The sequence below is a fragment of the Conger conger genome, chromosome 13, assembly GCF_963514075.1.
Source record: "Conger conger chromosome 13, fConCon1.1, whole genome shotgun sequence".
In the NCBI taxonomy this organism is placed as follows: domain Eukaryota; kingdom Metazoa; phylum Chordata; class Actinopteri; order Anguilliformes; family Congridae; genus Conger; species Conger conger.
Genome location: NC_083772.1, coordinates 29,532,456 through 29,548,875, shown reverse-complemented (window position 1 = coordinate 29,548,875; position 16,420 = coordinate 29,532,456). Strand labels below are relative to the sequence as shown.

Below are 16,420 nucleotides of genomic sequence, written 5' to 3'. Positions count from 1 at the left end.
GCTCGCCACATCCTAGCAAATATTGCAGCTGTCAGTATACCGTAACTGTGGCCGACTTGATGTATTTAAAATCTGTGACAGCCCTCCAGGTCTGAAGTTCATGCCACAGTGTGGATTCTCACATTGTGTTGTTTGGATGAATAAAAGCAGGTCAATGTCTGATGTGGGTGCCAACCGCTACAGTATGTGGCACTCTTCCATCTTCTGACACCCAACAGAAGGTCCTGCTAGCTAACTTTATCAAAATTGACTTTATTTTGTGTACTAACTTTTGTGACTACTATACTAATGAAATAGTAAGGGTTTTCTCAGATGGAAAAGGAGGAGAGATATAAAGTTTATGTGGGCTTGGATATTTGAGGTTTTCTAGATTTTCCATCACACCAGGCAGGCCGCTCCCCCAGGATTAATCTGTGAAATTCCCCTCCGTGTCCCTCTCTCGCTTTCGTTCTCTGAGGGTCTCTTAAAGCTGGTGGAACTCATGGGAAGTGTGCTCAGAGTTCCTCCCTCTTTCAATCCTGCCCTCTAACAGTTTAGAGTGACTGTCTGAAATATCCTACTGTGAGAGGGAGAGAGTAATGGAGAGAGAGAGACAGAGGAGGAGAGAGGGTGAGAGGGAGAGACACACAATCTGGAAGTGGCCCTTCATGGAGAGAAAAAGCAAGCCGGGTCTTTGTAAAGCTTTTAAAAACAACTACAGCTTTCTTCCTAAGTGGATTTTTATTTGATATAAGCTTAAGTACATAAACACTTATATTAGTTTTTATCAGGATTCTTTCATCTCTGTCTCTGCCTGAGACTGGAGTCTCAGAACTCTCTTGCCCCTCCCCATACAGACAATCTGTCAGAAGACCCCCAAAGACTCTGCCCACTACGATGCCTGCAAGAAGGCCCTTCAGTCTGTGAGCAAGGTGAAGAATCAACCTGATATTTTGTATCTTTATCTGCTGTTTCACGTTTAATTAAGACCAATAACCACTTATGTGTGTGTCTGTGTGTGTGTGTGTGTGTGTGTGTGTGTGTGTGTGTGTGTGTGTGTGCAGGTTGTGCGTCACTGTAATGAAGGAGCCCGCAGAATGGAGAGGACTGAGATGATGTACACCATCAACTCTCAGTTGGAGTTCAAAATCAAGGTATGAGACGGGTCCTAAGCCTGATCCTTTGGCCTGTCTATGACTGATGAGTTTTCATGATCTGTGACTGATGTCTTTATTTTGTCTGTGATTGACCCTGTTCACTTGTTTGGAGGAAGATTATCCCAGGGCTGCCTTGTTCTCATGAATACCCCTGATTTCACTGGCGTATAATGAGTGTGCCACTCAGTCTGAACGGTGCCTGGCAGCCGTCCTTTCGCTTTGTCCCCAGAGTGTGGGGTCACCGCCGTGGAGAAAATGCAGTGCTGCTCATTTCTTAGAGCACGGATGTCTGGTGAAGTGACTGACAGATTTCTCCCCTCTGTGGTTCAACAAGGCCTTTCCTGTCTGCTAGCGATCTCCAGCTGATGTGGAGTGAAATGTAGTGGGGGAAAGCTGTTTTACACGACTCCCATTACCACACAGCCTTGAGAAAGCACTTTGAGAACGGTGACATGAGGTGTGGGTTTTTTAGCAGATCTCAGGGAGGCTGATGGTGGACCTTCAGGTGTGTCTGTGTGTGTGTGTGTGTGCGTGCGCGCGCGTATGCTTATGGGCAGGTGGGCGATCAGGGGTGCGTGCGTGTGTGCGTGCGTGAGTGCGTATGTGTGCTTACGTGCAGGTGGGCCTTCAGGAGTGTGTGCACGTATGTATGTGGGCCTTCGGGGGGTGTGTGTGTGTGTGCGCATATGTGTGCTTGCGTGCAGGTGGGCCTTCAGGGGTGTGTGTGTATGTGTGCTTGCTTGCAGGCAAAAACATTACACAGACTCTGCCATGCCATGGAAGTATAAACATTAGAGTACACACATACTTGAGTGTGTATGTGAATGTGTGGGCATATAAAATGATTGTGCATGTGGATATATGCAGGTACTTAAATATTGTTATCATTATATAACTGTTAAATGGGTACTCTTATCTACAGTGTTTCATAAGTATTATTATCATTATAATTATAATTATTGTTCATATGCCTACCTGACATGGTTATAAAGAGCAACTTTCATGTTTTTGGTTTCTACATGTTTTCCTTTTAATGCAACTGGGTGTAGATTATCTACATACTGTACGTGTACAACTACAACATGGTGCCATACCTGGGATTCAAGCCCAGATGTTCTGGCTTGTCATTCTATGAGACTGATATATGGGCCCTATAGTGCTCCCTTTGAGGAGACCATTCTGCAGATTCAGTATACTTTAGGTTTCGATGCTGTGTACTTGTCTGCTTAATACAGTCTTTGTCTGCATGGGCTCTTTGCTCCTCCAACAAAACCAGGGCAGCAAGTCCTCTAATCGGATTTCCTGAGCAGATCCTGCTTTTACACCATTCCCCTGTCTATGGGCATGACTCAGCAAACCGTCACCAGTAAAGCAGCCTCATGGCCATTGCTGTGAGGGACCAGATGAGTCTGTGAAAGATGGCTTCTGTGCAGCTCCCTTCAGGTCGTGTTAAGGGCTGGTGGTGCACAGGGCTTGGTATGGTTGAGGAGCTGAGCTACTGTTAGAATGCCCTATCACTCACTCACACTCACGACTCATGTTGGTCCAATGTGTGGTTGTGTTATTGCTGAAACAAGAGATGATTGCAGGAGGGGGTGAACTCCACCCCCCATAACACCCTGCAGCTGTGTGCTCTGCAGAAGGTTCTGGAATCGGGGATATCTCCGGAATTCTCTCCACATTTCATCACAAACGCAGGTGATGGTACTTCAGTGCGCTCTCCCATGCTCCCTCTCTCCCACACACAAGCGCACACTCTCATTGGATACAGAGTCCATACGCATGCACAAATACGGTCTTCCTTTCTCACGCGTGCACAAATGCGTTTCCTTATCTCTCGACTGGCACAAGTGTGCAAGAGCAGTGTGGGAAAGTGGTGCCGGACACACCTGGTATGCGCAGATGTCTGGATTCTTCTGAGCATGCTCAGTAGGATGCCAGGAGCTGTGAGCGTGCCCAGTGGGTTACTGCCCAGAGGCTTGTGAGCATGTGCAGTGGACAGATGACTAAAGAGTCGTGGGTGTGCTAGGGGAACACTTTCATACAGCTGTTCCTGCTTGTCCAGCACTTAGAACCACAATAGCACTGGTGTAAAGCAGTTCCTGTGGCAGTCGCAGCATTCGATCAAAGTCGCATGTTAGTTCTGTGGAGGTCATCTCCCAGGATCTCGCTGAAGTTTTTTGTTGCTCTCGTACTTGATTTCCCCACTCACTTGAGTTTTTGAAAAGTGTTCAAATATGTTAAAATTTTAATATCGACATTGACAGATCAGGGAATATCACTGAATATTTAGAAAAATCTTACTTTGAGGTTCAGCATAAAGCCCAGATTGCCAATACCAGGCCTCCATTGGGTCATCAATAATGACCAGCATTACATTACATTACATGAATGGCATTTGGCAGACGCTCTTGTCCAGAGCGACGTACAGTTCATTAGACTAAGCAGGAGACAATCCTCCCCTGGAGCAATGCAGGGTTAAGGGCCTTGCTCAAGGGCCCAAGGGCTGTGCGGATCTTATTGTGGCTACACTGGCATTCAAACCACCAACCTTGCCTGTTCCAGTCATTTACCTTAACCACTACGCCGCCCTAATAATACCAAGGCTTATTCTGTTTAATAGTTTTAGGAAAAGGTAAGTTGCTTGTGGAATACTGAGCAAATATGAAAAATGGAAGAAAAAAACAAAAAAAGAAACGTATGAGTTGAATGTTAAACTCTGTAGATAATACAAGGTTCTCTCCCCTGACCTCTTCTCATGGCAGATGTATATAACCACCTGTATCTCTCCCCAGTCCTTTATGACATGATTGTATCTCTCCCTAGCCCTTCCCCCTGGTCTCCTCGTCCCGCTGGATGGTGAAAAGAGGCGAGCTGACTGCATTCGTGGAGGAGAATGGCATCTTCCTGAAGCGCACCTCGCGACAGCAGGTCTACTTCTTCCTCTTCAACGATGTACTCATCGTCACCAGGAAGAAGAGGTGGGTCTTTCACATGGAAGTTGTTCTGGGCAGAAAAGCATCTAATTTCTGGGCGTGCTTGTGATTGTGGTTGTGGTTTGAGCAACCGACAACCTAACCCAGTTGGCCTGAATATGCCGGAGTTTAGTTACTGGCGACAAGTGCATTAATATTTGATAAAAAGTGCATTTAACATGGTCCCGTTGGGTCTGGAAATCAGAATTTTACTCGAAAAAGTGCATGGCTTCAAATGGCAGGTATTGGAAATACAGTAGGATTGTCTGCAGATTTTGATGTAGTCCTGAAGGTGATTTCAGGAATTATGGGGAAACACCGTTGATTGTCTTGTTCCCGTGCCAATAGGCTGTGCCATAGCATGTCTTTGCCCTATGCTCCTGGATTATGAATGACTTTCTTCATCCTCTCAGAAGGGTGTCCTCACTCAGGTTAGTCATTCCTAAATTGTGCACCGTCGTGTTGGCACATGTCTGTAACAAAAGTGTAAGTGAGGTAAGAGGGATGCCTGAATTTCATTTTCCTTAAAGAGGTGAGAAGTATTTCTCGTCAAGCCAGATGTAGGTGAAGAAAATATGAAAAATGTATTGATAAAAAGCCATGCTTTTCGGCATTCTTTCCTTAGGGTTCGTACATTTTGCATCACCTTTTTTATGCTTTACTCACCTTTCTTCACACCTTGGCTGGAGTATTACTGCATAGTTGCGCCAAAGTTGCATCATTTATTTTGTCGATTCAAAACTGACAGTACAGCCAAAATGGACAAACACAGCAAAGGGAATTGCTCCTGCTGGCTTGCTTTTTTCATCTGTTTTTTGTTAAATTTGTTTTTGTTTAAGAAACAGTGTCTTAGTAAGTGTGACAAACATCAGCCATCCATGAGTGAATTCTTTAAATACTTATTTACTTCACATACTCTATACCCTTATCCAGGTCACCTTTGTTAAAATTTTGACACTTTGCCCATGTTCAGCAGGATGTTTACTGGTTGTTCAGATGCATTGCCATATTCAAATACCTCACTAAACAGACACCAGTGGCCTGGATCATACAACCATCTGGCTACTTGGGTCGTACCCCATGAGAGAACATGCTGTCCAACTAAATGGGACTTTGGGTCCAGAGATCATCACCAGACCAAAGCTCAGACATGCGTATGTCCTGACTCATGCATTCATAATAAGACCAGGCTCTGAGAAGTCACACAGACCGATGTCAGTGATTTATTTTATTCTTTATTTTTGTCCCCCATCCGGTATCTGTATGCGCACATGTTTGTGTTCATTTGTTGTGCAAATAGTTAAGGTTTTTAAGCTACTACTGGAGCTTCCTTTACTGTCTGTCTGAATAAGTGGTACACATACTGTGGAGCCTCCAGACGTACTGGAAGTGATATGGTCCTAATTACTCAAACTTGTTTTCGTCCCTGCTGTTGTGAAACAGATTGCTGCTCTTCCACTTGTTCCCCTCCGTTTTCCTGGAAAATAACAGAGTGTTCAGAAAGTTCTGTTCCAGCTCCTTCCATGATGGAAGGCTCTGGCTTTATGACTTGAGACCAAATTGCAATATTGATGTCCTGCCTCCCACGCTAGCCGAAGAGCAGTGTCACGCTACTCCTCTGGGATTTGAAAGAAATGAGAAACGCGTGAGCCCGGCTCTGGCCTAGCTCAGGCTTTGGGACAGTTATGTAACTCCCGGTAATGACCAGCTGGCTGTGTTCCTCTCCTAGCCTTTGTTGTTTCAGGTCTGTTCAGTTTTTCACCATAAATTTCAGTCGCGGCACGTCCCAGGAGATGGCCCTGTCGTGAGTGCTGAACTCTGCCTATCCTGCGTTTAGCGAGACTGTTTACTTGACAGAAATTACTGCCCGACTCCCACTTCGGCTACAATTTTCCAGGACCTTTTGAACTCCCATTCTTGTTTGATTTTCTGCTGGTCTGAGACTTCAGTGGCAGACAGTAAATATTCACACCGCAGAAAAAGTGTATGGATTGCTTTGAATATTCCTTAAGTCGAGTAAAGTAAATAAGGCATAGCTCTGAGCACCAGGGTGCGGTATGCATGCGAGTGCTCGTGCGTGTGCTCTTCTGAGTGTGCCTGCGTACTTCATTTCCAGTAGGAAGCAGCTGCCCTCGCTTTTCTACACTAGCTCCCTTAGCTGTAGCGCACGGCAGGATGTTGGGTTCAGTGCAGCTGGGAGGTTAAAGGGTTAAGTCTCACCAGGCCAGATTGCATCTGTGTTGCGTCTGTGATGGCGCAGATGGTTTCGCTCCGGTTATCAGACGGTAGCCAGAGCAGGACGCAGCCACGTTTTTCTCATTCCAGCAGGAAGGTGCGTCTCCCAGCATGCACTCAGACCGCCGTGTAAAAACTGAACTGCCTCTCTGAGGAAATGGAGAGTGCTGTACAGCAACGCATTTATATACCCCACTACAGTCCCTTAAGAGAGCAGCAGCTATGTCCTCCTGACTGCAGAGTGGGGGAACAGCATGAATAATTAACTTTAAAGCGGCTGAAAGAGGCCATGGTTCTGCTGTAACTCTGCGTGTGACTGACAGTGTTAAAATGAGCTCGGTGCCAGTGCTCCAGTCGGGAGACTTTCAGTACTGGCAGTCTTTCTTTGAGCTAAAGGCTGCCACCGTTCTTTAGTGCATTGCTTGTTTTTATCTGTGAATCATGTGACTGACTCAGAATTATATACGCATGCACATGCACACAGGTAATGTAGTTGCATCTCATGTGCGCGCGCACACACACACACACACACACACACACACACCATCACTTCAGATGGAAAGTGATCAGTCTTCCGTTTGGTGCCTTCAGAATAAATCTGTGCTGTACTGTTTTCGCTCACCTCTCCTTTTCCGCTGTGGAAACTCGAATCGCATTCCTAGCATTTCTTAAATTGCTGCCTCAGGTCAGTTTTGGTGTAGCCGTGACTGATCCACCACACCAGCAGAGACCGATCTGTCTGAAACCAGATGAACTGTAGCGCAGGCAGAAGCTGCATCAGTCTGCAGGCTGTTTCTGCAGTCTGTGGGTATGTCCTGAGTTAGCCTCTTGTAAACATGAAGGGGCGCCCGGCGGTTTGAAGTGAGGAAGGTGGCAGATTTACATGCTGCACGTGTGGAGAACAGGAGCAGTGCAGGATTGACCTGGTTTTCCTGTGAGCCCAGGACCGGTCTCAGATGACTGTTTGTTCATGAACCTTGGGTTGATAGTTGGCTCTAGGCTCTTGTTCGCTGGGAAATCGGTGCCCGATGTTCTTTGCTTTTGTGTAGTATTTTTTTCTACTTTTCCAGTTGAATACCAGGCCAGCCTGGGACCATTGGTCCTGCAGGAGTGGCTGTTTGTCCTGCACAAGGGTTTAAAACACTAGCTGTGTGTGGTTTCTCAGAGGGGAAGAGGAGGGATGGTTGAGGGCCCTGAGTCGGGGTGCTGATGTTCCCCATCAGGAGGGCTGTTTAGGGGGCGTCTCATGAGGTTGTGCTGCTCCTCCCCCTCTGTAACTCTGCAGAGGACGGTGGAATCTAACGGGTCATCAGGAACGCGCTTTCTCCTTCCGGAAAACGAGGACCGTAGAGACCGTGGGGTTGAGGAGGGAGAGCCAGGAGCCCATTAACCAAAGAGTAGCTGTTGGAGAATCGCAATATCATTGCAGCTCCAGATATACTTAGTTGCAGAGGATCCTGGGATGAATGCGGCTATTTTAAATCAGGAGCTTATGAGTTCAGACTATGTTTTTAGCAGAGCACAGTAGCACATATTAAAAGAAATGTGACACCAGTGACCGGGGATTTCTACGTTGTTTGAACTTGTGGGGAAAAGCTATAGGTGGAAGCCCTGGTAGGAACATTCCCCCTTCGCCTCCTGGGTAAGATTAACCTGGTTTCACTTCCATGCGAATGGGTTCCAGATGATGTGAGTCAGAAAGGTGGAGGGTTGGGAGGTTGTCAGATAGCGTGACCCACATGCTCATGGGATATGTCTGATCATGCAGAGGCCTGAGAGTTTTGGCAGGGGCGTGAACGTCTCCTTCCTGCGTTCCATCAGGGTGCACTAACCGCTGCCCGCTCTCTCGGCAGTGAGGACAGCTACACCGTGATCGACTACGCCCTGCGGGATCAGATCTGGGTGGGGCACTGCCAGGCGGAAGACCTCAACCTCTCTCCGGTCCGGACCACAGCCGGAATGCTGACCTCACGGCAGAGTGCGGCCAGTCACCTGTTCCGCCTCAAGTTCCGCAGCAACCACTCTGGGGAGAAGGTGCCCATGGTCCTGGGGGCGGAGCTACTGTGAGTACTGCAGCCACCACCAACCTCCACCCCACTCTCCCCACAAGCACATGACTGTGTCCTTGTGTCTACTGCTATTGGACGATGGGTTATGGAACCCAACAGACTGATACACTCCCACCGTTAGCAAAGCTATAGCTAATTAAACCCCATAGGTCTTACAGTCATTGTCTTAATAACTTCACTGAATATAGACCTTCAGATAAAATCCACACAATGTCCGCTCATTTTGTGTTTACGAAGATGGCGGTGCATTTTCACACACTGGTGAATCTTGCCACTGCTCTACTATGCTGTAATATCGTAATTTATTGACATGCAGGTTTATTACAGGGTGAATCATAATGCAGAGACAGGAGGTCTACTCATGCCTGTCTAATGCACAAATACCTATTGGACAGGTCAGAGTCCTCTTTTGAACGATGGGTGAGGAGGATGGAAGGAGGGAGAGGGAGAGGGACGAGGAGGAGAGGCAGCTGGAGTGTGCTTTAGCCTGTCTTCACCGCTTGTTTTTTGTTGTTGTTATTATTGTGGTGAAATGACAGCAGCTGCCCATTTGTGGCATTCCTTCAACACCCACGAAAAGATTGTGCTTCTCCAGGGCTGCAGATTGCGCTTTGTGTTCTTCTCCTTTGTCTTTTTTAAATTGTGGAGGTGGTATGAAAGGTCCTTTGTCACTGGTGGGATGAGTGTTAAATTAGGGAATGACTTCATTAAGCACTCATTTCCCGTCAGGGGGAAGCTGACATTTCCCCCAAACATAGCTGTCTGGAGTTGGACAGTGCGGTCTGTCTGAGTGAGGAGTGCAGGGTGTGGGGGTGTGGGGGTGTGGGGGTGTGGGGGTGCACATAGGAGGTAATGGGGTGAACTGCGGTGCAAGGGCTCGTTCCAATCACTTATTTTCACTCCTTGCATATTCCTAATGTACTTCCCTCACTCCTTAGCTGCACCCAACAGAGGACACGAGTAAAAGGATGGAATATGAGGACGGAGGCATTGAGGCAGCATGTAATTGGGCTAATGGAATATCCTTGCTCAGTCAAGTGTCAGTTTGAAGCAATGTCAATTACTGACGTGGCAGATGTGGAGAGGTGGATCATAATAGAAAATAGAGCTGCGCTTGTGTGTCCTCCCTGAAGTCTCCTCTGGAAGCCTCCTTGCTCCATGGTGCATTTAACCGATTGGAATGTCCTTGAATCAAGGTGGTGGACTTTGGTTGGTATAATCATTTAATCAGTCCATTTAACTGCCACAGCACTGAAAAATATCAGACCATCAAATATTTAATCAAATGTGCTTTCGCGTTTAGAATTTTATGTTATGAAAGAAGATTTTATGAAATTGCATTAACAGTAGAGGCGTTAAATCGTGATTCCAGTGAATTTCCAACTGGATTATCAGGAAAAGTACTAAGAAAACACCTTGAACAACGCTTGAAACAAAATCATTCTTTAGTGGAAAAATAAATTGCTAAATAAAATTCTGCCTCTATTTTTGGACCACATAATGGGCATTTGGCACCATAACTATCCGTAGCTCACCGCAGTGCTAGTCTTGCCCCCCGGCTGACTGTGGCCAAGTGAACCTGTTCATAAACGATGCTGTCGCCTGAATCGGGAATGCTGATTGTTCCCTGCCGTTCGGAAATCCCCCGTGTTCCCTAGAAAGTCTCTGTGCCCTGTGACATCATCAAGCCCCTCCTACGCCAAGAGTTTCGCTCCAGCCCCCCACCGTGTGAGCCATTCTTCTTGGTCTCATTTTCGGTGCGTCCCGCGGCACCTTGTTACCGTGGTTTCGGGGCAGTGGCCTATTGTCAGGCCCACTCGTTCCCACAGCCCCCCCTCCCCTCCCCTCCCCTCTCGTCTGCTCGGGATTATTGTACCCCAGGGTGGGGGAGGGGCGGGAGCAGGGGTGTCTCGGCTTCTGGTCTCCATGAATAAGTTCAGTGCGATATTAACTGCAGGGCCATGTGAATAGTCCTTTATCAACAAGCTGTAGAGCTGTAAACCTACCCTATACCGGGAGAGAGTACTTTTCCTGATTAGTCAGGGTTATACTGCAGGGTTATACAGGGTTATACTGCAGTCCAGTCAGGACTCTCTCAGACAGCATGCCGTGTGATGGAGCTCCAGCAGGAGACTTCCGTTAGAGGTGTGGGTTCCCCCAAGTCCATCCCAAAGTCCCCCCCCCCCCCCCCAGCTTTGTTTATATGGGCCGTGAATAATGTAGAATTAGCAACTTAGTTATTCAACTTCAAATCATTCATTTAACCTGCATTCAGTTTCATATTTGTAATCTCAAGCTAAAGTATGCTGGTCAGAAACATCAAAACCCACGCACAGCTGCAGGTGTGGATAAAACCCTCTACCTTCCCCCGGTTTTCCCCTTTTTTTTTCTTCCTTTCTTTAATTCTGTAAAGCATCTTTGTGAAAAGCGCTACACAAATAAAATGGAATTGAACCCTACTGCTTGGGGAGGGTGAGTCTGAATGCTGCTGGTCACCCTGGGCAAATGGCCAAGCTGTACTCGGGGAACTACTGGAAAAGAGGAGCAGGGGGTAAGACTCCATTCCCTCAGGGCTGCCCTTCTGGTGAGCAAAGAAGAAGGCAGTGTGCTTCAGTGTGTTTCACATTCACTTCTGTTTATCTTTTGGAAAAGGCGTGGTTTTCTGATCTGTTTTTTCACTTGTTTTCCTCTGAGTTGGATTTCTGGACCGCTGCTTTGTTTTTAAGCTTTTTTTTTGTGATCTTGATGTCGGCTGCACTGCATAGTTTTTCATAAGCTTAAGCCACAGATAAGCCTGTGAGCTAACCGTAGCAATTAGAGCTTAGTGAACTCTTGGAAATGGGAGTGGATTCGTATCACAGACAGGGGTCCGTTAGGTACTAAGATCAGGGAGCTGGGTATTGAGACAAAGACCTGTTAGGCCCTGGGCCTGGAAGCCGTCAAAATGTCTTTTGTTTATCTCTCTAGAAAGAAAATGGCACCCTTTTCCTCCCCAATTCAGCAATGTTAGTTTTCCCATTCAGTTGGTCCCTGTGCAAGGAGCTATCATGCTCTTCTCTAGAGCACTCACCTGTGAACAAGTCATTTCAAACTACAGCCGCAGGGCAATACAGGACAGCTTGTGGCAATCAGGGGTGGGGCTTTATCTCTTACTGATGATAGCCAATGGCCTGTGAGTACTTGGTATGTCATTGGGAAGAGCTAACACCATGGTAACCAGAGGAGCCCTGGCTAACTTAAAACTGAACCTTCTGTTTTTGCATCAGTTTTATTTGCTTCCATTATGCATTTTTTGATATTGTAACATAAACTGAAAAAGAAGCTTATTATAGCCAACCTTTCTTTCCCTTGACATCATGTAGAGTAAATGTCAGATTACATGAAGGAACAAATTACATTTGTTCACATGACATGGGCTGGGTGTAATGTAAGCCTGATATCCAGCTGTTTGTCCACCTGTAACCCATTGGGTGCTATTGGCAGTGCCACATCTCATCTTATCTTATTCACCACAGCACGTTTTAACACCGGAAAGGTTCCATTATATCTTTTAGTCGGTCCCTGTGAATTTATGGATGCCAATCTTTGATAATGGAGTCTGTATGGTCGTGGCTTTAAGGAGATATAAGCTGAACCTGGGCATGCTCCTGTGGGGACCTCTCGGTTCAGTAGCCACCACCTCTCTGGCTGGCACAGTTGGGGTGCAGGTGTGGTGAGCTGGCCCAGTGCCCCACTGCCGGGTCACCATGCAGGCACGGGGACCCTGATCAGGACTGCCAGATGCGCACAATTCCCCACAATCCAACAGTGCCAGAGTCCAACAGTGCCAGCGCTCCAGACTTTCACATTCCGTGGAAATCCTTTTTGGACCATTTGGACCAGTCTGGGATTCAGTCTGAGGGGGAGGAGAGATTCAGGGAAATGTCACAAAAAGATTCTCAGATGATTTTATGGGCAAAGAAAAGCTGTTTTTGATGTAAAGGAATTTTATCGGGGTTTCAGTGAAGTTGATTAACGGATTGTAAAACAAATACTTTTACGGTCATCAGTAACTGACCAAATGTTACTGTGGAAGTTTATTTCTTTACAGTGGAAGTTTAGTTCTTTCACCCTGAAATTGCCAGTCCAGTGAAGTGAGAACTGAAATCTCTCAGCAGGCAACCATCATAGTGGGTGGACAATGCAAGCGATTTAGGCACTCCTCAGCTGTGGGTGGAATGACTTGTTGAACAGCTTGAGAAAACCATTTGGAGTAGTAGAGTTAAAAAGTATCTTAGTATGACATTTACTGTGTGTGTGTGTGTGTGTGTGTGTCACATTCTTATTGCGCAGGATTTTAACATAGAATTTTGTTCCAGTGTACTGGAAGTTGGAGAATGTGTGGGCTTATAAAACTAGTTTTACATTCAGAAATGTGGTGCAGCATTGATGAGTAGACAGTCGTAGGTGACATTTGGCTCATAAGCGAGGGAATGGCTTTCTAGACACCCCTCCCCCAAGCCTGACGTGTCATCATGCATTCCATTCCAGAGATATGCTGCAAGTCTGACTGCGTGAAGCAGCATTCCTCTGTGTGCGTTTGAGCGGCAGAACACACCTGCTGTTTTTCCATCACTCGCGCTCTCTCGCTCGCTCTCTCTCTCTCTCTCTCTCTCTCTCTCTCTCTCACAGACACACACACACACACACTCACACACTCACACACTCTCTCTCCCTCACCGTTGTTAGCCTGATCCGGAGTCGCACAGCCAACCCTTGCGTGGGGCGATGGTGGTTTTTCAAGCGTACATGAATATTCATGAGCTTCTGCTCTATCTGTTATCATTCAGCATCCCGGTGAGCGGGAGCCCAGATTAATGAGCCTTAGTAACAGTGCGAGATCATTCTCCACCACCCACACCCTAATCAATTAACTTCCCCCACGTTGTATAACAATTTTATTTACTCTGTAACATCATTTGTTTTTATAAGCTGTAGTTGCACAATGGAAAACAGCTAAAGTGGTGATTTAAGTGTTTATGTTGTTACCCCGCCTCATGACCGTATTTACGGGCTTGAACTGCAAACAAATGGGATTCAGTCATAGGAGCTCTTTTGTGTGGAGTATTTTCAAGGTCTTTCTCACACACACACACACACACACACACACATAGAGTGAATCCGATATCTGTAATCTGTTCTGCGCCCTAGGTACCGCTGTCACCGGGTAGTTTCTGAGCCGTTTCCCATAAGAAGCGTACATTGTTCCCGTCTTCCCCTGCCTTTGTCTCTCTCCCTCGCCGTTTCCCTCCCCTCCGTGCGCGCTAGCTCCGCTGCAAGTCGCGCCGCGCAGGAACAAAGGGGAATAGAGAGGAATGAGCGGAGCGGCTTCTCTCCGGCGGGCGAGCTCCGGTTTCCTCAGGTAACCCTACCCGCCGTCTCACCTGGGCTCCATGGTGAGAAAGGGAAGCGGAGGCCGGACCAAAGGGAGAGCACACCTGTGAGAATGCGCTCCAGTCTTCTCGTTCTGAAACCGGGGCTCACGTTTCAGCTCCGTTATCCCGCGCCTCCCACCCGTACCCTTGTTCCCTTGTCTGGTGGAGGAGTAGCCCTTTGCAGAATGGCTGAAATGTTTCGGGGTATTTTAGTATCTGTAATGTCACTGCAGTGTGTGTTTTTCATATTGCAGTGCCTTTCAAATGCACAGCAAGCCGAACTAACTTTAAGCCTTCACACATTGTCATAGGCGCATACAAATGCAGAGCTCAGTCTACATCACCCCCTTAAGTACTGCTCTGCCTGATGTGAAATGCTTGTGCTAATCGGGCTGAATTCATAATGGTTTGCTCCTCTTGTTTCAGTCGATGATAACTGTTGCAAATGGCTTTGTCCTTGTGCAAGTTCATATTCTTTGTAGTGCATAAAACTTTGAGCAACTTATCAAAATTTTGTCAAAATTGAGCGACTGGTCGAGGTGACTGGTCAACAAGACATGGATGTGGCTAATCTGGACACATCGACAAAGTGGTGCAAACATTTGGCAGTGTGCCGCAGTGCGGAGACAGCAGTAAGGGAATATAGCTGTATGTGCAGCTTCAAATGTCCCGTTGTTTCGTCACTGTGATTTTGATTTCAGTGACTTGGAGCGATTGTAAATGATCTTTTTAAACTGTTCTAATAAGCGGAAAGTAGGAGTATCGATGCACTCCTATTTATAGAAAGGTGTACCTTGCGGCGAATTGGAGAACTGTGTTTGGGTTACTCATTGATGGCGTGACGCAGGAGAAATTGTGCAGTGGCATGGTTGTGTGGCAGTTTGAGGGTCTGGGAGGCTGCCTCAGTGCAGACACTGTCCTCTGGGCCTTTCCCCCGCGTGACGCGGGTTTCTGCTCTCGTCCCCACAGGAACGAGCGGGCCCGCTGGATCAGCGCCCTGGGGCAGAGCAGCAGTGACAGGAAGGACGCGGACAGAGCCAGTGAGTGTGGCCTCGGCTCAGCGACGCACCGCCACCTGGTGGTCAAGTAGCGCAACCTTTTAATGCCAATGATCTGTTGTAACCTCCTCTGTCAGTGTGCATACATACAAATGTAGATAAGTCTATACTTTACATTTTACAGTGTATTCATATATAACAAAATGTCAGAGAGTGCATGTTTTTATACCGTTATGAGCTTTACTTTTAAATTGTTTAGCAAAATAAAGTCCTGGGTCACGGATATGTTTTAAATACTTTAGATTGAGATGCTGGACACAATTGGAACACACCTGCGTATGACACAATTTTTACTTTGACTATTGGTGAAAATGGAGGTTTCTGTTGCATATAATCTGCCTTGACCTGTATATGTGCGTGCGTGCGTGCGTGCGTGCGTGCGTGCGTGCGTGAGAAAGTTATGCAGTTGATATTACTGAAACGCATCTATACCATAGATGTAGCTGTGATAGATACTTAAGAGTATTGTTTGCCATATCAGATGTGATGCAGGTGGAGATCATAAGGACGTACACAGCCAAACAGCCAGACGAGTTGAGTCTTCAGGTAGCGGATGTGGTGCTGGTGTCACAGGCTGTAGAGGACGGTAGGTATCCTCCCACTTCTACTTCACTCCCTGTTTTCACTTTTACTCTGGAAGCCATTTTCTTTTCTTTTTTTTTTGGCCATTGAACTTGATTCATGTCCCTTAGGTGCCAGAGACTCCATAAAGTGGACTTTTTGCTTTCATATTACAGCCTTACGAACCCAAGACTGAGACATGTATTCGCAAGCTAAAATATGATTTATTTGAGTGACTTTATATATCCCCCCCAGCTGGAATCAATGCAGCCTTTTGATGTCTGGTGTCTTTGGTGGAGAATTTACTATGCAGACTAGCTACTGTCTGATTTTATTTAGTTAAAAACCAGACAGAGTTGAAAAGTTTTGGATACTGGAGAGACGTTGGTCGGTATGACTGAAGTAGTGTAGAAGACCGATATCTTTGGCCAATGTCTAACGGTGAGGTATAAGTTGAAGTCTGGGTTGCATCTCCACTGGCCACGTTTCATGTAGGAAGGGCACCCAGTATGAGAATAGACCATCAAAAGGCACCTGTGAATCCTTTATCGCACATTAAAAATACAGCGTCTAGTTGAAAGCCGAATATCTGCTTTGAAAACGAAGCTTCATGTCTACTGTGAAGCTGCTTGTGAAGATATTTTTAGCAGTATTTTTAAAGAGGGCTGTCTCAGATACCAGTCATCCTTATTTTTCATTTTTACATCCTCCAGTTAAAGGACTGTTACATATACCCTGACATAATATATATGTGGGATTTGTCTGACAGTATAACTTGAAGTTCTTTTAATCTCTCAGCAGATTACTTGCAAGCTTTTTACAGTCCCACCATTTTAATGAAAAATTCAAGGACTTTTGAAGAACCTTCAATGACAATTTCTAAGTACAGCATGTACTAGTAAATGTAGTCTTGTACAGTCTTGCACAAGCCTTAATCATTTTTTTACACCTTGCTCTTACATCCTGTCCTCA

At 46.4% G+C, this 16,420-nt stretch overlaps 1 protein-coding gene across 1 annotated transcript in view; it reads left to right on the top strand.

The window, feature by feature from the left end:
- The window catches only part of LOC133107644 (rho guanine nucleotide exchange factor 26-like), a 32,587-nt gene that overhangs the window by 14,821 nt on the left and 1,346 nt on the right, over positions 1-16,420 (top strand). The window contains exons 10-15 of the mRNA XM_061216673.1: positions 837-911; positions 1,044-1,133; positions 3,963-4,117; positions 8,200-8,409; positions 14,799-14,869; positions 15,369-15,473. Of these exons, the coding sequence (XP_061072657.1) occupies positions 837-911; positions 1,044-1,133; positions 3,963-4,117; positions 8,200-8,409; positions 14,799-14,869; positions 15,369-15,473 (706 nt within the window). The remainder of the gene's footprint in view (positions 1-836; positions 912-1,043; positions 1,134-3,962; positions 4,118-8,199; positions 8,410-14,798; positions 14,870-15,368; positions 15,474-16,420) is intronic.